Raw genomic sequence first — 23,972 nt, 5'->3', positions numbered from 1 at the left:
AGTCCAGTCATCTCCGGGTTCAATGTTGCCCACTGCTTTGGCTCACCCTCTTGAGAGAGATGGAAAAGTGGGAGGACGCGATGGAGCACAAAGAGAAACCAATGAGAAGGCCTGGGAAATGCTGTGCCAGATAATCTTCATTAATCATAGATTCTATTGGGCAGCTAGGTGGCGCAGTGGATAGAGCACTGGTCCTGGAGTCAGGAGAACCTGAGTTCAAATCCGGTCTCAAATACTTAATAATTGCCTAGCTGTGTGACCTTGGGCACTTAACTCCACTGCCTTAAATAAAATAAATTAAAAAAATAATAAATTCTATTCCTGTATCATAATATAAAATGCTTTCCTCAACAATCCCGTGAAGTAGGTAATATAAGAGAACTATACCAAGAGGAATTCTAAGGATACCTGGCCTTGAACCTTGCTTCACAAATTGATTAGCTGTATGACCCTGGGCAAATCACTTTACTGACTTCAATCTCAGTTTTCCTCATCTATAAATGGGATTAATAATAGAACCTACCTTTTAGAGCAATTGTGAGGATTAAAAGAGATAATTTATTTAAAGTGACTTTGAAGCTTAAGTCAATATTTATCATTCCCCATTTTACAAATGGGAAAACTGAAGACCAGAGAAGATAAATGCTTGCCCATAATCACATAGGAAATAAGTAGTGGAACCATAGAGAATGGAATTAAAGACTTTGGGCTATTTCCACTTCATATATTGGGTTAATTTATAATGTTTGGGTTTTTTAACTTTAATTAATTTTAAATTTTTAATTAAATGGGGAGGCAGAGGGAAAGGAATAACTTGTCATTTATCTGAAGGTCAAAATGCCAGTTAAAATAATCAAGAATCCAAAATATAAAATTAAAAAAAATAACTTTGAGTAGTCAAAATTGATTATAAAGTAGGGAGAAACTTGGAAAGATTTACAAAGAAACTGGAAAGTGAAGGGAGAAACTTCTTATTATAGAGAGCAGATGATTGGGTTCAAATCTCCACCCAATGTTCAATAAAAGAATAGACCAAGTTCTGCTTATGAAGGTTGGTAAAGTGTATGATTCTTCACAGAAGTGTCTACGGGAAGCTAGGTGGCACAGTGGATAGAGCACTGGCCCTGTGGATAGAGCACTGGCCCTGGAGTCAGGAGTACCTGAGTTCAAATCCGGCCTCAGACACTTAATAATTACCTAGCTGTGTGGCCTTGGGCAAGCCACTTAACCCCATTGCCTTGCAAAAAATTAAAAAAAAAAAAGAAAGAGAGAGAGAGAGAGAGAGAGAGAGAGAGAGAGAGAGAGAGAGAGAGAGAGAAGTATCCAGAAAGGACAATGATCAATGTTGGAAGGGATGTGGGAAATCTGGGACATTGATACATTGTTAGTGGAGCTGTGAACTCATCCTACCTTTCTGGAGAGCAATTTGGAATTATGTCCAAAGGGAAACAAAAATGTACATACCCTTTGATCCAGCAATACCACTACTGGGTCTATACCCTGAAGAGATGATGAAAAAGGGTAAAAGCATCACCTGTACAAAAATGTTCATGGCAGCATTGTTTGTGGTGGGAAAGAAATGGAAACAGAGGGAATGTCCATCAGTTGGGGAATGGCTTAACAAACTGTGGTAATATGTATGTCATGGAACAATACTGTTCTATTAGAACCCCGGAGGGATGGGAATTCAGGGAAGCCTGGAGGGATTTGCATGAACTGATGCTGAGCAAGATGAGCAGAACCAGAAAAACACTGTATACCCTAACAGCAACATGGGGTTGATGATCAACCCTGATGGACTTGCTCATCCCTTCAGTGCAACAACCAGGGACAATTTTGGGCTGTATGCAATGGAGAATCCCATCTGTATCCAGAGTAAGAATTATTGACTTTGAACAAAGACCAAAGACTATTACCTTTAATTTAGAAAAAAAAACCCATTATCTTATTGTGTAATTTTTCTATCTCTTATTCTTTATTTTTTCTTCCTTAAGGATATGATTTCTCTCTCATCACATTCAACTTAGATCAATGTATACCATGGAAACACTGTAAAGACTAACAGATTGCCTTCTATAGGAGGTGGGGGGGAGGGAAGCAAGATTAGGGAAAATATTGTAAAACTCAAAATAAATAAAATATTTCTTAAACAGAAAAAAAAAGAAGTATCTTGTCAAAGAAGACCATATCAACAAATGTTGGAGTTTATGGGAGCAAAAGTTCAGCTACTCAATAGCAACAAGACACTTTGAAGCTGAATGTGGTAAAATAATGAACAAGTTTGATTCCAAAGAAGAGATAGAAGGGATCTCTGACTATTCTTTGAAGAGTTGGTGTGCAATGGGTGTGGAATGTTGCTGATAATGTCATACTTTTTTTATTTAGTTTAGTTTTTTTTTGCAAGGCAATGGGGTTAAGTGACTTGCCCAAGGCCACACGGCTAGGTAATTTTTAAGTGTCTGAGGCTGCATTTGAACTCAGGTCCTCCTGATTCCAGGGTCAGTGTTCTATCCACTGAGCCATCTATCTGCCCCCAATGTCATACTTTTTTGAGGCTTTTGGTTAGTTTTACTGAATTGTCTTTCTATTTTTTTATTCTTTGTTACAGGGATGACTCTGGGGGGGGGATATGTTGGGAAATATAGGGGATATAAATAGAAACATTTCAATGGAAAAATGCATTTAAGGGAAAAAGTTCCATCACTGGGAAGCTTGGGTAAATAGAGCATCTCCATCACCAGTACTACCAGATAAATGAGGTACTGCTGTATTGAGATTTGTGTGGTGGAAAGAACAGTGGATTTGAAGTTCGAAGAGACCTAGGTTCAAATCTAACTCAGATGCTCACTTAAATACTTCGTTAAAGTTAAATGTCTGTTCTTAACCCTTGCACCTACATACTGTGGGATTTATGGGTGGAATGTTGGGAGAAGTGAGAGGAAGGATGGAGGGAACATATACCTATGTTGAAACAATCCCTACTCAGTCTTCAGGAGGAGAGAAGTGAGATGGACCCAATCCTGGGATTAGTAAATCTAACATATAGATAATCCACCATGTGGATAAAGTAGATAACAGAGAACTGATGGAATATTACTATTTTTTTTTTAGGTTTTTGCAAGGCAAATGGGTTAAAGTGGCTTGCCCAAGGCCACACAGCTAGGTAATTAAGTGTCTGAGGCCGGACTTGAACCCAGGTACTCCTGACTCCAAGGCCGGTGCTTTATCCACTACGCCACCTAGCCGCCCCAAGGAATATTACTATTTTTAAAGAGAGTTTTGTGGCTTGTTGATGTCTTTTGGCTGATGTCATTTTCTCAGCTGAAAATTTGCCAGGCAAGCAAGAGTGAGTGTCGATATGCTTGGAGCTCATGGGGAAAGCCTGCAGGGTTCCAACTTGAATATTCTAAAGTAGTGAGACCACATCCTGAGCAAGGTATTTATGGACCTGAAGCAAGTTGTGGACATTGCATCATCTGGGAGTTAATTCTCAGGAATCTTTTACCCTTTTTAAAAATGTATGCTTTGGGGGTGAGTGGGGAGCAGACCTCTGATTTCATGAGGAGGAACCTCCCTCCCAATGCAGATCTGTCCTTGTTCTGCAATTCAGAGAGCTAAGAAGTCAAGTGATTTGCCCAGAATCATAGATTTGAATATAGTTTCATCTTGATTCCAAGCATTATGTCATTTGGTTACTTAAAAACAGGGTTATTATCTGGAGATTGACAAAACCTTTTATCGCCTACAACAATCCTATTGAGATTAATAGATTAAGTATTATTATCCCCATTTTACAGAACTCAAAGCTGAGGCTCAGTGGGATAAACAAACTAGCCCAGGGTTACACTGCTAATAAACATAGAGCGCTGACTCCGAGTCAGAAAGACATGGGTACAAATCCAGTCTCAGAAACTGACTCGCTGATGTTCTCAGCAAGTCAGTTAAGTTCTGTTTGCTCCAGTTTCCTCATCTGTAAAATGAGGATAATAATAATATCTTACCTCCTAGGTAAGACAATCAAATGAGATACACTTGTAAATTACCTGGCATATGGTAGATGCTATATAACTGTGAGTAATTACAACTACTACTATTGATTATTATTAATATTAATAATTATTAATTAAATATGAATTGCTATCATTAATAATAATAACCCACTGTCTAGTCTAACAGAGAGGTGGAATATGCCAAGGGAACGCTCCTTTCATCTCTCCAGGGCCACAAGGGACATAGGGGCTTGAGCTGCTCAGTACCAAATCCCTGGCTTCCCAGGGATCTGCCCATCTCTCTGGCATTGGAGGAGGAGAGGCCATGACCATAAGTGGGCAGAACTTACCAGCATAGTAGGAAAGGGTGCGCTTGAGTCGGTCAAAGACAAACCAACGTTTCTTCCATGACTTTATCTTGCCACCCATCTTGACCAGATAGCCCCGGCAGACCTTGTAAGAAACCAAGAGAAGTAAGAACCGAAATCTCAAACCAGAAGATGCCCCCTTGATTCCTTGGCTTTTTTTTTTAAATGTGGAGTAGGAAAGGGAGAGGGGAGGGAATCAGGATGTTGGGACCCAAATGGAGGACATGAACATTTAGGTGAAGAATACCTCAATCTTATCTTCACACTCCTTTCCTTATGGGGTAAAAAGATCCTTGGGGAGAGGATTGTAGGGTCACCTGTTTACCTAATTCTCACCTAGTTCAATTTTTTCTTTTTACAGTTTAGGAAATCAAAGCCCACAGAAATTACTAGTGACTTATTTAAGGTAGAAATGGCAGTCAGAAGGGGCTAGGTAGTGCAGTGGATAGAGCACTGGCCCTAGAGTCAGGAGGACCTGAGTTTAAATCTGCTCTCAGACACTTAATAATTACCTAGCTGTGTGATCTTGCGCAAGACACTCAACTCCATTACCTTGCCAAAAAAAATATGAAAAAGACCAAAAAAAAAAAAGAAATGGCAGTCAGAACTTGAAAGGAGGGTAGCTTGGTAGTTCAGTGAACAGAGGGCTAGGCCTGAAGTCAGGAGGACCTGAATTCAAATCTGGCCTCAGACACTTATTAGTTGCATGACCCTGGACAAGTCACTTCACTCTGTTCACCTCTCTTTCTGGAGAAGGAATCTTAGTATTTTAAGTATCTTAGCCAAGATCTAAAAAGGGATCACAAAGATAGAACAACTAGTTTTGTTGTTCAACAACAACCTTTGACACCAAAGTATGAAGTCATGTTTTCTGGATGACACAGCTTGCTAGGTCAAGCGCCTCCAAAGTCCCCCAGGACCACTAGCTCTCTTTCAACCTCAAATCAGAGCAATTCTAGGGTTTTTCCTTTGCATTCCCATGCCTTACAATCTCCTCAAAGCTGTTCTATGACCTAAGGGTCATGACAGAAATCTCTGGGGATTTGAGCTAAGGGAGGGGAACAGGATTGCTCTTGAGGATCCTAGCTGTGTCTGAGACTGCAGATGTGGGAGTCTCCCTACCCTTACCCTCCAATCCCCAATCCTCACCCAACATATGCACAGACCTTGCTGCTTAACACCACATGCAAGCAGGTGTCCACACCATGGCCTGAGGACTCAATGTGGGTCTTCAGGTCAAAATCTTCCTTCCGGATGGGCAGGTATCGGGTAAGGGGCCGTGCCTATGGGAAGAGAGAAGGGAGCTAGGATGCAGGGATCTCAAGGGTAGCACCTCACTCCTTGTTATGATTTGTCTTGGGGAACCTCCTCTTCTTCGCAGGCCAAAACTCTCAAGCAGTTCCCATGATCTTTGCCCACTTTATCCCAATAGCACCATTCTTCTGTCCTTCACAAACTTGAGAATCAAGGATATTTGGATTTGTGTTCTGGTTCCATCCCTGACTTGCTGTGTGACATTGAACAAACCACTGGTCCTCTCTGGGTCTCTACTGTTCCACTTCTGATGAAGAGACAATCACCCCTACCCTTTCTTTCCTTCTTTCCTCATTCCTACAGCTAAAGGGAAGGATAAAAAGAGAGGAGAGTTATAAACTACTTTGGAACAATAGGCTGAATACAGAAACCCATAGTTTTTCTAACGTGATTACTGTACTTATCTACTCCAAGATGTTCTCCACTATAAGCAGTGAAGAAAGTCCTTGATTAACAGAACCCAGATAACTGCTTAACTTCTGTTTCCACATCTGTGCAAGGGCTCGTATGTGTCAAGCACTAGATAATTTACAAGGGTCTTTCCAACACTAACATTCTAAGATTCATATCCTTGGTTGGATTTTTCTCTTTTTAATAACCTCTTAGGAGAGACGCAAACAATAACAAATTAACTGAGATCAGGGTCTTCTATTTTTACAAAAACCAGTAATTTCTAGGATTTGCCCTGGAGAAAGCAACGATTCATTACTATCTCCTACAGGGTCAGCCACCACTGATATTCAGAACAAACCCTCCATTTGACACACTGCTTCCTAAGTCAGGAAAAGCAGGCACACATTTCAGATAGATTTTTGACATTAAGTTCTAAAGCAAACAGCATTTTTTGGTTAGTTTTCAAGTTTGATAGCTTAAGTAGAAAAATTTAAATAGATCATTTCCTTAGCAAACTCCTCAAGATAATCAAAGTAAGGAAGAATCTCAAAGTGGGAAGAAAACACAATGTTCTGTGCCACCCATGAATACCCTCTATGCCATCCCTAAAAGGTGACCCTCTACTCTGTTTGAATACTTCCAGGAACAGAGAATTCATTACCTAAATAATTCTCATTGTTAGAAATTATCAACTTCTATCATCAATACAGATTAGTATTTTCTCTACAACTTAAAGACTTATCACAGAAATACCCCACTGAGCTTCAGCACACACCAGACACCACCACTAAGACCCCAACTCAACACCAGGTCACTTGCCAGACTCCTATAGATTCCAGCTACCCTCCACCCCATCCCTCAATCCCCAGACATGAGGGTCCCCATGGGCCTCAGCGCAACATCAGCACAGCCAGGACCTGCAGCTACTAGTACAAGAATCTGAGATAGTGTCCCCTCCACCTGCAGGACTGAGCTCAAATTTCAAAGAAAGGGAAAAAGGCAAAAATATGTGTGTGTGTGTGTGTGTGTGTGTGTGTGTATCTCTATATAAATATAAATATGTATAGATAGATGGATGTGAGCAAAAAATCCCAAATAAACAAAAAATATGACCACAGAAAGTTATTATGGTTATAGGGAAGACTAAGACACAAACTCAAGAGGACGAAAATGGCAAAATACCTATGGGCAAAACCCCAACAAAAAACGGGAAGTAGAGACTTGCCTAGAACACTAAGGAATTAAGTGATTTGCCAGGGCATGTCAGAGGCAGGACTTGAACACAGATCTTCTGCCTCTAGGGCCGGCTCTCTATCCACCACTCTTCTTGCTCTTTGTTCTCCCATTGGGAGCCACTTAGAACAAACTGAATTCTTCTTCCATATGACAGCTTTTCAAATATGTGGGAAACGATATCTTTCACACATCTACTCAATCTTCTCTTCTCCAGGTTAAATATTCCCAGTTTCTTTGACAGTATCTCACAGGATATAGTTCTGGATGGACTCCAGAGGCCATTTTAAAATATGGTACAAAAAACTGAACACAATCCTCCAGCTCTGGCCAGATGATACTATACCTGAGTTTTAAAGCCTCATTCCATAGGAAAGGGGCCCCAGAACCCTAGCTCTGGCCTGACTTTGGCAGAGACTGGGGAAAACAACTCAAGACCTTCCTTATTCCCCCAAGGGTCATGAAACATCACTTGTGAGATGTACAAGAATTGATGGGCAACTTCTAAAGAAAAGCATGTTTTAGAGTCTGGTAACATATGAGGATGAAAAGATGGCAAGAAGAGTAGCTAGAGAAGTGGCTGGGAATCCAGGAAGAGCTGGGTTCGAGTCTACTTTTGACTTGAAAGGGCTGGGTAACCCCAAACAAGTAATTTGATTTCTCTGTGCTGAAGGGATAGAGACTGGACATTGTAGAAAAGGTAGCAACCAGGGGCAGCTAGGTGGCATAGTGGATAAAGCACCGGCCCTGGAGTCAGGAGTACCTGGGTTCAAATCCAGTCTCAGACACTTAATAATGACCTAGCTGTGTGGCCTTGGGCAAGCCACTTAACCCCATTTGCCCTGCAAAAACCTAAAAAAAAAAAAAAGAAAAGAAAAGGTACCAACCAGCAGCAGTAAGAGGAGTTGCTAAGCCTATGAAATGACAGGTCCACTTCTTTTCTCTTGCAGAATGTTATGCATAGATAGCACATCTATATGCACAGGTGTGTATTGTGTAACTATGTGCATAGAGATGCACACAACAAACACATGTATGAACATCTATGGACACCTGCATACATGACACGAATGCACATGTGTAGGATTCCTCTCTGGCACACCACTGAGATAGATGTCTCAGGTCTACCTCCCTGGGAACACCACACATGCACACTGCCCACACACCTGGGAGAAGTGCTTTTCCCGCATCTTGACCTCCTTCTCCACCAGCTGCTGCCTGCGGGCACTCTCACTCTGGAGCCGTCTTTCCACCTGCTCCCGTCTCCTGCGCTCCTCCTCCAACGCCTGCCTCCGCAATTCCATCTCTCGTTCCTGTGACCTCAGTGAGGAGAAGGAAGAGAGGTGAGGCCCCAGGGTCACTCATCACCACCTGTCTTTTGGCTGCCTTGGATAAGGGCAAATCACAGCCTTCCTAACAAATCAATGTAAGGATCCTTCTTCTCAACTCATATGCCCAGCAGGATATACCTCTTTTAAGATATATCACTACCAAAGACCTCATTCACATCCTTGTGCCAATTATTATGTGTGTAACCCTGCACAAATCACTTCAGTTTCCTAAGTCTCAGGTTATTTGTCTGTAAAATTCCCACTATTACTTGCACCTGAGAGGACTCATAGGAAAAATATTTTGCAAAATGAAAATGTGACCAGAATCATCACTAATATAAGTCAACCAAGATGACATCAGGGTGCAGACATTGAGAGTGGGGGGGGGGGAAGGAGAGGGCCACATTTTCTCCCCAGGGTAGAGGGTGTTTCCTCTAAAGACTGTGGACCCACAACTCATCCTTGGTCTGGGCCAACACTTAAGAGTGATTGAGCCTGGTCGTAACACTCCCAGGGTCTCATCACCATTCCATCCCTCTCTTGGGACCCTTCCCTGAAACTCAGAGGAAGAGAGGGACAAGATTCTGAATGACAGAAGACCTTTCCCAGCACACCTGCACCTGAATTCAACCCTTCCATGCTTTTCCTTCAAATGAATTTGTCCTGAGGCAAGAATTCCTTCTACTAGATGTAAACTCAGGAGGGGAAGGCTCATGGCCTATTTATCTCTGTGTTCTTGATAGTCTTTTTTCTTATTTTTAATCAATCTAATTTTATTTAATCTTATTTTTAATCTTACATTGAATCTTATTTAATCTTTTACTTTTATTTCATCTTCGTTTCTGAATATAGCCCTTCCTCCTCCCTTGCCCACAGAGGCTTCCTTTGTAGCAAAGATTAAAAAAGAGAAAAAACCATTGGCAAAAGCAACAATGAATGACTTTGTAGTTATTTTATGGTGCTCATAATCTCCCACCCCTCCAAAGCAGGCAGGAAGGTTTTGCCTTCTTTTCATACCCAGAGTAGGGTTCTGTAAATGTGTAATTGTTTGCTAGTTCATTCAAGAAACAAGGATATTGGGGCAGCTATGGGGCGCAGTAGATAGAGTACCGGCCCTGAACTACCTGAGTTCAAACCCCGCCTCAGACACTTAATAATTATCTAACTGTGTGGCCTTGGGCAAGCCACTTAACCCTGTTGCCTTGCAAAAATAAAAAATAAAAATAAAAAAAGAAGCAAGGACACAGAGGAAATAGGAAAAGCAGTAACAAGTTTTATTAAGTCAGATATATGTTAAGTGCTTTAGAAATATCTCATCTGGTCCTCACAACTGTAGAAGGTAGGTTCTATTAGCACCTTCATTTTACAGATGAGGAAACTGAGGCAACTGAGGTTAAGTGACTTGCCCAAGGTCACACTGCTAGTAAGCCTCTGAGGCAGGATTTAAACTCCAGATTTTTCTGACTCCAGACCCAGCTATTATTCAATTCTCTTGTCCCCTCCCTCCCAGTGCAGTCCATTTCCCCTACCAGGCTCACCCTTGATTCTATGAGTCGGCTCTTCTCAGCATGGGCTTCCTTCAGCATCTTCTCCATCTCCTCAATCTTCCCCATGTCCATTCCACTGGCACTGAAGGGGGTGAGGAGGAGAGGTGACATGGTAAGCCGGGGTCAGGTTGCTCATGAGCCAGGGAGCTGGAGGCATCCCTGGGACTGGAGCTGGGAACGCTGGGGGTGGGGTGTACTGGGGCTGAGCCGGGGGCACTGAGACTGGAGCAGTAGGATCTGGGGCCATGCCCATGGCAGGTGCTACCTGGACATGTTATCAGGGGAGCAGGCTGAATTGCCTCCTGTGGAGATGCTGGTCTCCATGCTGTCAGAACTCTCCAGACTCAAGGTGTCGTACGCATGCTCCCCCTCCTCTGCCCGATCCCGAGTGGCCGGCAGGTGATGCAGGATGGAGTGGTGCATGAGCGGGGGGAAGCCTGAGGAGGCTGGGGGGTAGAGGGCTGCCCCGTGCAAAGCCTCCCATTGACACTGGGCTTCCACTGCTGCTTTTTGCTTGAGCTCAGCCAGCCGTCGCCGTTGCTCCTCGATCACCTGCTGTCCTGCATGGGGGAGAGGAGGTCACAGTGGGCACCATGCCCAGATGAGAGAGGGCTGTCAGCATCCTGGATAAGTGTGGCAGGACTGTGGAGAAGGCCTCCTGGAGACCTAGCTCAGCACTGGCAGCTCCTGGTCCTGGCAGGACCCCCCGATGCCTGCCCTCAGGTTGCTCCGGGTGCCTGCCAGCTCTGTGCCTCCAGCTCTCCTAGCCACAATCAGCTGGGATTGCTCTACTCCCCAAGATTCCTGCCACCTCTTGCCTCTACAATGACCAATGTCCATCCCACAGACCCTCCCAGTGGTCAACAGTTGGCCAGCCTCATCCATCTTGCAGCCAGGAGCGAGGGAGGCCAGGTAGAGCACATGCATCAGACCCCCCTGGAGGGGTGGGGTGGGAAAAGCGATGCCAGTCATAGGCAGGTTTCCTGCTTTGCCAGGCAGGCCTTGCTCAGGCCCTGCCCAGGAGGTGCAGCAGCGGAGGGAAAGGGGTACTTGATAGGGGACAGACACAGGAGACAGACTTGAGAAGGGAGGCAGGATGCCTCCCCAAGAACTTGGGGTAAAGGCCACTCCCATTACCCTCTGTGACCAGGGCCCTAAATATCCAAAATGGATTAGCATAAGAGCCACCAGCCTAAATAGCCTTGGGCCCTAGCAGAAAGCCTTGACAGGGAGGGAGACCTGCTGCCATGCAGCTGCCATGGGGGGGAGGGAGGAACTGCTGGGCCAGAAGCAATGCCCATAGTGCCCACCGCTCTACCTGCTGTGTCGTCGAGAGGCAGGGGCTCTGCAGGAAGTGACTGGCCTGGCACGGGGCAGCCGGACAGAGGATGGGGGTGGCAGAAAGGAGGAGACACAGAAGGGATGAGAGGAGAGAAAGGCACAGACGTGGGCTTTCAAAACATTCGTGGACTCTGAAACGTGGGGTGTGGGAGACGAGGAAGGAAGGCACAAAGAAACCAGGGATTCCTGGGTCCCCGAAGTACAGAGTGCAAGATGTCACCCCGAGGGCACCCCAAACTGTTGCACCTAACCAACCACATTAGTTAGGCTCATGGGGATCTCTCCGACTTACCGGAGCTTCTAGGGAAGAAGCGACATCCCTGGTCAGTTCAGTTTGTTGTTAAATACCTATGGTGTGCCAGGTGTTGTTTCCCCTGGCCCACAATCTACCCCCTTTTGGTCAAGAAGCCCTCAAACACACAGTGTGTGCATGGATGTATGCGTGCAAGAGTGTGCATGTGTAAACATGCATATGCATATTTACACACACACACACACACACACACACACACACACACACATATACACCTAAATCCCTCCTGCTGCTGCCTAGGATCCTAATTCAAACAAAAGTATCCTACTGAAGGAGCAAATTAAGTCCATTGGGGTGGGCACATGGAGTCAGGAAGCACTCACCCTTCTGCTGCAGGGCCAACTGCCTCTTGGTCTCAATATCCTGTAGTGTGGCTGCCAGGTTCCGGGGCAGGCTCCCTGTGCCATTCTGGGTAAGGAGGGTACTCTGCGGGGGAAGTAAAGTCCATCAGGGTCCTGCCAGGGCCCACCTCCCTGGACACACCTTCTACCTTCCCAGGGAACTCTTCTGATGATTTTGATTGCACCCAGCCCTCTCTTCAATGTGAATACCAACCGGCCACACACCTGCTCAGACATACCCTACTTTTACCTTCCCTCGCTAACCCCCAACCCCCCAGTCCCAGACCTTAGGAGAGGGGCTTCGACCCAGGGTAGCAACACTGAGTTGAGAGGAAGAGGATGAAGAACCAGAGGAGGAGGGGATGGGCCCGCTGCGGGTACGAGGCAGGGGGCTGCCAGCCTCACTCTCCATCTTGGAGCGGTAAACCTGGGAAAGAGGAACAGAGCTCACTCAGTCCAACCTAAGCCCCCACTTAAACCCCCCACCACCATGCAAGGGGATTTTGAGCTCAGAGGGCCTGGCCTCTCTCCATCGCAGCCTCTGCCTGGGTGGGCTAGTCCCTAAAAATGACATTTGTCTTCCTTGTCATCTCACTTCAGGAGCCCAGGCCACCTCCTGACTCTAACTACCCCTCCCCACCGAGGTCTGCCTTCCCTGAGCAGCATCTCTTGATGCTAGTCCCACTTTTAGTTCTGATCCCTGTCCAGACCTACTCTGATTCAGGTCTTGGAAAAGATCTGCTGAACTAATTCCTGCCAAGTTATTAATGGCTCACAAAGTTCCCAGAGTAGAATCAGACTGTTTTCTTGTCCCCATATGGCAGAACTAGGAGTCATGGGGAGCAAGGTTAAAGAGACAAATTCAGACCTCTCACAGACACCTATGAATGGAATAAATTATGAGCTCCTGGATATTAGAAATCTTTAAGCAGAGATTGGATGCCCACCTGATGGAGATATTATAGCAGTGGTTTCTGTCCAAGTATGAACTGGACCCACTGCCCCCTTAAATCACCTTGCATCATAAATTGTGTTTCTATAACTCATGGGGATGAAACAATCTCCTGTTTCAAACCTTCTTCCTCAACTCCCCAATGTCCCCCCTCCCCATCTCTCAGCAGATAACTTCAACTTCAATTCAAAAGCCAATACTATCTACCAAGAACTCCCTCATCTCTCCTACTCCACACCTCAAAACCCCCTTATCCATTTACCTGTCCTCACCTCCTTTGCTCCAGGCTCTGGGAAGGCTGTTCCCTAAGCCAAGGCTAACCCTATCACTTGTACCCTCAATCTTATCCCCGCCCCATCTTCTCCAGGAGCTTGCCCTTGATTATCCACTCTCCATCATTTTCAGTTTCTTCCCTATTGCCTCAAAAATGCCAGTCATTACCATTCTTTAATAATCATCACCTGTCTTATTATTCCCTCACTCTTTTTTCTTCCCTTTCTGTCAAAATTTTTAGAATTATCTACAATCACCCCATTCCCTCCTGTCCATCCTGTTACTCTACTGAAAGTCTCTTCCTAATCAATGAATGCTGGGGCAAAATCTGATGGCCACTGAAGCTCAGTCTTCATCTTCCTTGACCTCTCTGAACCCAGAGGAATTACTCTTCAATGGAGAGGTTGCAGAGACTATTGAAGTTTTTGGTATCAGGCTGGTTGTTGAGAGGAGTAGGGAGTCCCTCATATTATAGAAACTGTAGGTAGCTGCTTCTTTGTCCAAAGTTAAGTCCTCTCTGGTTTTCAGCAGAACAGTTCTCTACCTCAGTTTTCAAGGACTCTAAACCATTTTATATTTAAGGACTATATTTTTTGTATGTATACATGTTGTGTCATTTGACTGTAAGCTCCTCGAGGGTAGGGACTGTTTTGAGTTTGACTTTTTTAGTCCTGGCTTACAAAGCCAGCCACACACAGAAGAGCTCAACAAATTTAATAATTTATTGAGTAATCTGATAATTTAAGAAATGATTGTTTTGACCTCATATGTGCTGCCCTCTCCCTTGGACATCATAAGACAATATATTGCCAATTTGATCCAGGAAATATCAGTCCTATGGGACATAACCATATACTCAGAGTGAAGCTGGATTGGCATCTCCACACCAACCCCAATAAAAAAATTAAGTGAAAATCATCTAGGGTTCAGAGGGAAGTGCCAGAGTGTAATCCACCTCATACAGATAACATGGTGCTGAGAATATAGTGAGCAATCAATAAATACCTACTAACTAACTGATCTACATCCTACTTCCCAACCTGGTTCAAATCCCTTAGATGAGATGCCAATTGGGCATTTCCTTTGGGAACTTTCACTCCTAGGAGCCATTTCATCCTGGCTTTTGACTCAGGGGCAATCTCTCTGCCAAAGGCTCCTCATAGATCCTGGAACTCCATTCCCATGTCCCACTTTCATTCTTCTCAGCCAAGGATGCTCAATTTAGTCCTAGGTGACAGCTCCCCAGGAATAAGAGACAGCAGAAAGGAATAGAGCTGGCATCAGGATTGTTGTGGGGGAAGGGGAGGTGTTACCTGCAGCTGTCGGGAAGCTTTGGCGGGCAGAGGTGGAGGGGAGGAGCGGGGGGAGGCGGATGGGCCAGCCCCGAGCCCTGCCATGAGCTCCTGGTACCACTGCTCTAAGTCTAGGGCAGGAAGTAACAGCTTCTCCATCTGGAGAAAAAGGGGGAAAGAGAGGGAGAAGGGAAGAAGGGCGAGGAGAAGGAAAAAAAGAGGGATGTGGAGGGAGGGGAAAGAGGAGAAGAAAGGAGGGCAAGGAAGGAAGAAAAACAGAGGAAGGATGAGAAAGGCAAGAAACGTGGAGAAAGAAAGGAAGAGAAGGAGAAGAGAAAGAAGGGGAAGGTTAAAAGTAGAGGAAAGAAGGGAGAAGGGTGAGGAGTCAGGAAGAAAGAAATAGAAAGATGAAAATGAGGAAAGAGAAGGGTGGGGAGTGAAGGAATATAAAGAGAAACACAGTGAGAAAGCCATCACAGTGAAGACACAGAGAGCAAAGAGAAGCAGAGGCTTTGGAAATAGAACCCCCATCGACACAGAAATACCCTTAAGCTAAAGACAGCACCCACCAGTCAGACCCATGTGCTCTGGGCACTGCCAGCTCAACCCAGCAGTCTTGCAAACTGGGGTAGGCGGGTCCAACGCACCTGAGGTTGGCAGCCCCAAGAGCCACATCACAGCATTGGCACACACAGACACACCCACAGATGATTGTATGGGGTGGGGGAGGAGATAGGGAGAAGCAACAATACAGGAATCACAAACCTCGGGCAAGACGGAGGAGGAAGTAGAAGAGGAGGATGGCGGCAGAGGAGGAAGGCAGGTGACTTGAGGCACAGCTCGGAAGGCAGAGCCTGAGAGGGGAGGGCCGAGTGTGGGGGCTGGGGACATGGGCACAGTGCCTGTTTGGCTGCTGCCCCACATTTCCTTTAGCTGCTCAAGCGTCACATACTTGGGGGTACAAGGCATGGGAGGGAAAGCGAGAAGTTAGCAGAAAGGCAATGCTCAAGAGAAGCCCCCACGCAGGTTGGTAAGGGAAAGGAAAGAAGATGAAGGACCAAGGAGTTTGTCTGCCAGCTGGTGTCCAGGCACCCAGGGAGGTAGGGTTTCTTATGCCCTACATGTTCTCACAATGCCAGGAGAAGGTCTAGAACCTTCCAAATGCCATTCATTGCTGAATAGGCATTGAGAAATCCTAAGAAAAAAGAAAATAGCTATTTCTAATCCATCCACATGTCAATCCCCTGCCAAGTCACCCTTGCCCCTCCCCTTGAGGGCACAGAGTCATGTCCCCTTTGGGAAGTAGTTTCTTTAAGCAGTGCTATGTCTCCTTGGGCATGAGCTCCAGAGAAACCTAGAACGGGGGTCCACAATGAACATCAGTGGGTATATTCAGTGGTCGGTACCTCATTGGCAGGCAGGGAAAGAGTGAGAGCGTGGGGGGAAGGAGCAGAAGCACTGGGGTCCAAGCGGGCACAGAGCTGGAGAACATCTGCTAGGCTCACATATTCCTAGACCACATGGCAAGAACAAGGAGGAGGAGGAGGGAGAAGAAATTAGCAGTACACTGCCCTGGCAGCAAGCACCCAACACTCCAAGCCAAATCAAGGGAACAACAGTCAATGCCAGGCAGACAAAACCAAATTCAGAGATGGGAAAAGAGGAAACTGCTCAGTTTTCCCCAACAAGATCCACCATGAGAAGGGAAACTTGGCACTTTCCTAAAAGCAGCTTCTGTCTCCATAGCCTGGCTATACCCAGCCCTATGGCCAAAGAAGCCCAGTCTTCATGTTGTCAGGCTTTGCTACCCTTGGCTTCTGTAGTACTTCTGTAACCACATTTCTCCAGATTGGGTCTTGGGCTTGTCTCAGGTTAATGCCTATAAGCTTCCCCCCTCAATGCCCACTGAAAATCAGAGCCCCTTGTTCAAGATTTCCAACTTTCACATGACTGAAAAATAGCAGGTATGTGCAATATCAGTAACACACTCATGCAGCTTCAGCAAACTAGCAAAAATACCATGGAGCACCATCTTAGACCCCCATCTACTCTAGAGAAGATGGGGGACAGGAGGAGGTAAAAGCATGAGGCAATCAGGAGGAGAAGAGGGCTCCCAGGAAGACACCTCAAGCAAAGATCAGTAAAAGGTTCTGGCAGAGAAGAGGGCACAGTACCTAGATGCTTGGTGCCCTGAATAGCAACAGTCCAACCAAACATCTCCAGGCAGGGCCAGGCCACATACCAGAAATCACAAGAGAAGAGGAAGAACTGGGAATTTTTTTTTTTTTTTTTTTGCTTTAAGATAGGAGATGAGTGAAATACAACATATGAGCATACAAACAAAATTTGGTTTGGCCACAGGTCAACCACACACATACATACACACACACACACACACACACACACACACACACACAAAAGAGTTCAAAATTCTGGAGCCAAAGCATGATCCTTGCTTGCCACCAACACTGCTGTTTTTATTCTTTGTCCAAGGCTGAGTGGCAGAAATGAAGGCCAAGCAGGACAGGTAGCAGGCATGCAGTTAGCAGTGATTACCTCTTGCATCTTGGGGCAGAGCTGGGTGGAGGCGGGTGGGGTTAGGGGGCCAGCAGCGGCCCCGGGCAGGGAGGGTCTGGGCAAGGAGCCCAGAGCCTCAGGCTCCAGCCCCAACTCTGAGGACTCAGAGATATGCAGTTCATCCTACAGAGAGGGCTTGTGGTAAGTAGGGGGTTCTCACATTCTTACTCTCAGTTCAGTCACCAACCCCAGGCCCAATAAATACTGTGTGGGGAAGGAAGAAGTTTGGGGGGGGGGACCCACTAAAACTGTGTGAAGGGAGATAGAGAGCTAGATGTGTGTGAATCCCAGGGTTAGGCCAGTCCTGAGGGTCCAATTCCAGGCCCATGGATATAAGCCAAGTACCCTGAGGCAACCACAAAGCAGAAGGAAAGATCTGTGGAGACTTTATCATAGACTAGTTGTGTTACCCATGTTATCCAGGGCTAGTCATTTACACTTCCTAAGTCTCACTTTCTCATCATTAAAATGGAATTAATAAGGTTTGAACTCTCTGCCTTATAGAATTGCAAACATTTATGATTGCTTTTTGGAAAAGGTCCCAGTGCCTATGTTACATGTAGATTTTATAATGTTTCCTTAAAATATGTTAAATGCAATTGTACCTGTAAGCCCATATCAGATTGCTCACTTGTCATGGGAAAGGGGAGGGAAGAGAGGGTGCTAGAAAAATGTGGAACTCAAAAGTTTGCAAAAGGATGAATGTAGAAGATATCTTTGCATGTATATGGGAAGAAAATTAAAAATTAAAAAAAATTTGTCCTTACCTCCCTCTGCTATACAGAAGGGAGTCTCTTGATGTGGAACACTACATATAATGGTAGACTTTTTTATACATGTTGGTTTATGTTGCTGAATTTTCCCCTTTTTTAAATGTTTGTTATAGGAGATAGTTCTATACATAGGGAAATGTCAGTGGTACAAAAACAAAAGATATGAATAAGAATTTTAAAAATAAAAACAAATAAAAACTAGACTCAAGTCCAATGCTCAAGGAAGGCAAAATTTCCTCCAATCCCTGGGCACCCAGTTTCGTGACCCCTCATGCCAGTCACCCCATACCCTTAGTTTCTGGGATGCCTCTTGAGTCAAAAATCCCATCTTCAATCCATCAACAGTTTGATATTCTAGAACTTTAAGGTTCCTCAACAATGTCACCCACTGGGGCAGCCTGGATATCAACTCCAATGGGCTCCCCTAGGATAAGAAGGACAACTGAAATGCAGCAGTTGGGAACCTGTATCTTGAATTTCCTCCTGCCATATATCTGGCTTAATAGAGAACCAAGTTGAACATCTTTACCTCCCAGCCCACTCCTCCATCCGTAAACACAATCACTCTCCAAAGACTGTAGAGGTCCTGAGATAATCCCTTTGGCTCTGAGCTTCCCTTAACCTCTCCAGTCCCAGACCTCACTTACCTCTTTGAGTGCTGATGTTGTTTTAGGGAAAGACCTTCCCCCTGTGAGTGAATGGTATCGTCTCTCCAGTGCTGCCAATTTTTCCTTCTCCTGGAGTCCAGAGTAGCCAGGACAGAACAGAAAAGACATCTAAGGCTCCTTCTAGGTCACCCCAAACTCAGTTCCTAACTCCTTTCCCCAGTTAGCCTCTTCCTTCCCCATTCCTGGTTCCCAACCCCCTGTACCTTCTGTAGCAACTGCAGGGAAGAGTTCTTTTCTCGGGCCAATCGCTCAGATTCCTGGACAGCCTGGGCTCGGATCTGAGTAGCCTGGTTTTCCAACACTGCTAGGCGCTCCTGTGGAAGGGGAGAGGACAACCCATCAGGATACAGAACAACAGTACACTGGACATGATGGATGCTTAATACTATTCCACAAACATTTGTAAAACTCCTCCAATATTTGAAGCACTGAAGAATACAGAGACAAAAGTGAGAGTTCCTGCTTCTAAGGAATAGAACATGCAAATAGAAAAGTAAATTCTGTTGAGTGTCCCTGTTACTAAGGAATAGAACATGCAATAAAAAAGTCAATTTTGTTGAATTGTTCCAGTTGTGTCCAACTCTTCAGGACTCCACTTGGGGTTTTCTTGGCAAAGTGTTTTAGCATTTCCTTCTCCAGCTCATTTTACAGATGAGGAAACTGAGGTAAATGGGGTAAGTGGCTTGCTCAGGGTGATACAGCTGGTAAGTGTCAACTCTGAACTCATGAAGATGAATCTTCCTGATTCCAACCATTCCCCTATCCAGGAAGCTGTCCAGATAAGTAAATACAAGCTAATTTAAAGAGGATAGTATAAATAAATAAGTTAATCAAAAAGATTCCCCAGAAGAGGTAGGTTTTAAGATGTGGAAGTGAGCAGGGGAGTATTCTAGGTCTGGGGGACAGTCTGTAGAAAGTCGCCAAAGTCATGAATGGGATGTTGAGCTCTAGGGAGAGCAAGTTTAGCAGACTAGTTGTTCAAATAAGTTTAGAAAGAAGATTGGAGCCAGATCATAAAAAGTTTTAAATGTCCAGCAAAGGGGTTTGTATTTCCTCCCAGAGGCAGTGAGAAGGTCCCTAAAGATTCTTGAACAAGATTGATGGGGTCAGGCCTGTGCTTTAGGAAGATCTAATGCTTGACAAAGTACAATAGGCCACCAAGGTATATAATCCTAAATTAGTTGTTTCTTCCAATGTTATAGTCCCTACCCTCAGGAAGCTTCCAGTCTATAATAGGAAACCTACCCAAATCCCATCATTACAATAATAGGCAGAGTATAGGAAGGGAAAGTATGAGGATGCTGGCAGGTTAAAGAATAGACTAGATGAATATATATATATATATATATATATATATATATATATATATATATATATGTGTGTGTGTGTGTGTGTGTATATATATATATATATATATATATATATATATATACACATATGGGGTGAAGACTTCTTAGCAGGGGCAGTCTTAAGCTTCTTTCTAAAAAACTACAAGAAAGTAGGTCTGTGGAGGGATTTGCATGAACTGATGCTGAGGGAGATGAGCAGAACCAGAAAAATACTGTACACGCTATCAGCAACACGGGGGTGATGTTCAACCTTGATGGACTTGCTCATTCCATCAGTGCAACAATCAGGGACAATTTTGGGGTATCTGCGATGGAGAATACCATCTGTATCCAGATGTGGAGTTTGAACAAAGACCAAGGACTATTACCTTTAATTTAGGAAAAAAAACCTGATATCTTATTATGTAATCTTGCTATATCTTATACTTTATGTTTCTTCCTTAAGGATATGATTTCTCTCTCATCACATTCAATTTGGATCAATGTATACCATGGAAACAATGTAAAGACTGGCAAATTGCCTTCTGTTGGGGGTGGGGGAGGGAGTAAGATTAGGGGAAAAATTGTAAAAAAAATAAATCAAATCTTTTTTTTAAAAAAAAGAAAGAAAAGAAAGTAGGTCTGGCAAAAGAATGAAGGAAGGGAATCCTAATGGGGCATCCTAAGCAGAGGTACAGGAAGCAAAAGGGCACTCCCACACTATTACACTGTTAGTGGAGCTGTGAACTCATCCAACCTTTCTGGAGAGAAATTTGGAACTACGCCTGAAGGGCAACAAAAATGTGCATACCCTTTGATCCAGCAATACCACTACTGGGTCTATACCCTGTTAAGATGATGAAAAAGGGTAAAAATATCACTTGTACAAAAATATTCATAGCAGCCCTGTTTGTGGTGGCAAAGAATTGGAAATCAAGTAAATTCCTTCAATTGGGGAATGGCTTAGCAAACTGTGATATATGTATGTCATGAAACACTATTGTTCTATTAGAAACCAGGAGGGATGGGAATTCAGGGAAGCCTGGAGGGATTTGCATGAAATGATGCTGAGTGAGATGAGCAGAACCAGAAAAACACTGTACACCCTATCAGCAACACGGGGGTGATGTTCAACCTTGATGGACTCACTCATTCCATCAGTGCAACAATCAGGGACAATTTTGGGCTATCTGTGATGGAGAATACCATCTGTATTCAGATAAAGAACTGTGGAGTTTGAACAAAGTTCAAAGACTATTCCCTTTAATTTGGAAAAAAACCCTGATATCTTATTGTCTGATCTTGTTATATCTTATACTTTATATTTCTTCCTTAAGGATATGATTTCTCTCATCACACTCAATTTGGATCAATATACAACATGAAAACAATGTAAAGACTAACAAATTGCTTTCTGTGGGGGGGTGGAGGGAGGGAAGTAAGATTGGGGGAAAATTGTAAAACTCAAAATAAATAAAATAAAATAAAAAAGAAATGAGACCTTTACTAGAGGAACTTGCAATTTTTCTCTAAAAGAAAAAGGGAATTCCCAGTAGGCTGGGAGAAGAACAAACGATATGACTGGCAAGGAGGGGGCCAGGGGATGTCATGGCAGATAAAGGGAGATAGTAATGTGGGGAAGCAAGAGGAGGGGAAACTGAAACTGAAATCCTTACAGCCTGGGAGGAAGAGGGGATATCTTTTGCCAATTTTAGAAGTGAAATATAGTTGAGGCTTAATTATTCCTCTTAAGAGATGATTATTATCTTTTACTGGTCCTTCTCCCTACCCCCTTTTCTCCTTTGGGCAACTGCTGCTATATCCTCCTAAAAGCTTGTCTCATTGATTATTCCCTTTCTCCCTAATTTTCAAACTCTCCTTCTTCACTGGCTCCTTCCCTGTTGCCTATAAACATGCTCAGATTTCAACCATTCTTTGAAAACAAGAACAAACTTCATTTGATTCTACCATTTCCTCAAGTTGTCATCCTCTTTTTTTTTTTTTTTAAATAACTAGACTCTGAGAAAAGTTATCTGCCTTCATTGCCTCCACTGGCTGAGTTCCTGCCCCATATTTAGCTTCTTATGATTTGGTTTCTGACCTCTCAAATGAAACTGACTTTTCCAAGGTCATTCCATGATCTTTTCTTAGACTTTGGCCTTAGTGACCTCTCCATGCTAGATATGTTCTTTTTTCCTGGGTTTTAGTAACATTCCTCCTTCCAGGTTTTATTCTTTGCAGGCTCTTGTACAGGATTCTCATCCATGTCTTGGGCCCTCATCTCATCTCTCTATAGTCTTGCTTGGTTTCCTTATCAACTCTCATGGATTTAACTATCATAGGCAGAGGACATCCAAATCTAACTATTCAGCCCAAACTCTCTCTTGAGCTCAGTGCACATCACTACATCTTCTTGCTGAAGAAAATAATAACAACAACAAAAATCAAATATTTATATAAATAATATAACAATAAAAACATTTGTATAAGATTAATAAAACACTTTATATAAGATATTCCATAACTTAATAGGTTTATTATTATTATATGTCAATTTGTTTGAAATCAAACTCATTATCTTGCTCTCTAAACTAATCCTTCCTCTAAACTTCACTATTTCTATTAAGGACACCATCACATGTTTCTGGTAAACAAGGATCACAACCTGTCATCCTCCACTTTTCACTTTCCCTCAACTAATTGAACCAATCAGTGAGCAGTTGTCAATTCTGACCCCAGAACATCTCTTGAATCCATCCCTTCCTCAACTCATGTGACCAGCATCCTGATTCATGAAGCCCCTCATGACCTCTGGACTAAAACAATAGCTTCCCAATTGTTCATGCTACTTTCAAGCTGTCCTCTCCACACAACTGGCAAATTATATTTACAAAGCCTAGATCTGATCATTAGACCAAGATACTATTTGTACCTTTTTGTATCCCCAGCACTTAGCAGAGTATCTGAAACTAAGTAGGAACTTAATAAATACTTACGATTATGCCTTTGAGAAAGGCTGATTGATCCTGTCACTAACCTTGCTCAAGAAGACTTATTACCTACTAGGGTAAAAATACAAATGATTTTGTTTGACATTTAAAGTCCTTCACAATCTGGTTCTAATTTAATTAAATTTCACATTATTCTCCCTTGTGCAATCAATCTATATTCCAATCACATTCATTTACTTTTAGAGCCAGAAGGAACCTATATTTTACATTTAATTAATTCATGCTGTTTTCCCCTAGCAGGATGTAAGTTCTTTGAACTCAGAGAATTTTTTCAATTTTTTTATCTCTTCAGAGCCTAGCGCTGTGACTGGCACATAGGAGGTAATTCATAAATGCCAGTGAAATTGAACTAAGGGAAATTGAGCCAAGGGAAAGGAGATCTCTGATTAGCCAATATTAAGAAAGAATATAACACTAAAAATAAGAAACAGAAAAAAATATTGATTCTTATTATAAGTATTTATTAGAGAAATTTAATGAATATGAAAATAGTTGCCAAAAGAACACCAAAAGAGTCTAGAAAAATTCCTTAGCCAGAAAATGTTTAGCAAGAGAGACAGGGCAGCCAACAGTGATACTAATTTAAAGCAAAAGCTTATTTACAAAATATTATAGAAATAGGTAACAGAAAATTCAAAACTATCACTTCAAAAACAAACAAATGAACAACAAAAGGCAATGGAGAGAGAAATGATCCTATAGAAAAAAAATTACACATGATCCAGTTAAGCCAAATTATCTCCAAGATTAAACTGGAGGAAGAACAATAGCTCTATTTGCATTGGAACAAGTCAGCTAGCGCATCTACAGAAATCCACTCTCATTATTCCATGCCTTGGTCAATGGCACTTAATAAATAGTATCTGGGGAAATAAAAATGACACCTAAGAAGATGACATAGGAAAGAGTGATATTCAAGGACCCATTT

The 23,972-nt window shown here is 43.5% G+C and overlaps 1 protein-coding gene across 24 annotated transcripts in view; it reads right to left on the bottom strand.

Moving 5' to 3' along the window:
• PHLDB1 (pleckstrin homology like domain family B member 1) overlaps nucleotides 1-23,972 on the bottom strand; it is a 65,987-nt gene that overhangs the window by 3,463 nt on the left and 38,552 nt on the right. For 7 of the 24 annotated variants that reach the window (XM_074215183.1, XM_074215186.1, XM_074215189.1 and 4 more), the window contains 12 exons: nucleotides 18,909-19,019; nucleotides 18,685-18,774; nucleotides 17,244-17,387; nucleotides 14,709-14,846; nucleotides 12,457-12,597; nucleotides 12,153-12,255; nucleotides 11,494-11,538; nucleotides 10,441-10,735; nucleotides 10,167-10,257; nucleotides 8,464-8,610; nucleotides 5,524-5,640; nucleotides 4,340-4,442 (listed from right to left, as the gene is read on the bottom strand). In XM_074215183.1, the coding sequence (XP_074071284.1) occupies nucleotides 4,340-4,442; nucleotides 5,524-5,640; nucleotides 8,464-8,610; nucleotides 10,167-10,257; nucleotides 10,441-10,735; nucleotides 11,494-11,538; nucleotides 12,153-12,255; nucleotides 12,457-12,597; nucleotides 14,709-14,846; nucleotides 17,244-17,387; nucleotides 18,685-18,774; nucleotides 18,909-19,019 (1,525 nt within the window). The remainder of the gene's footprint in view (nucleotides 1-4,339; nucleotides 4,443-5,523; nucleotides 5,641-8,463; nucleotides 8,611-10,166; nucleotides 10,258-10,440; nucleotides 10,736-11,493; nucleotides 11,539-12,152; nucleotides 12,256-12,456; nucleotides 12,598-14,708; nucleotides 14,847-17,243; nucleotides 17,388-18,684; nucleotides 18,775-18,908; nucleotides 19,020-23,972) is intronic. The other 17 variants (XM_074215187.1, XM_074215188.1, XM_074215193.1 and 14 more) reach the window with 6 other exon arrangements.

Source organism: Macrotis lagotis, chromosome 1 (assembly GCF_037893015.1).
Source record: "Macrotis lagotis isolate mMagLag1 chromosome 1, bilby.v1.9.chrom.fasta, whole genome shotgun sequence".
In the NCBI taxonomy this organism is placed as follows: Eukaryota; Metazoa; Chordata; class Mammalia; order Peramelemorphia; family Peramelidae; genus Macrotis; species Macrotis lagotis.
The sequence above is the reverse complement of the archived record's forward strand: the minus strand, read 5'-3'. Positions and strand labels throughout refer to the sequence as shown.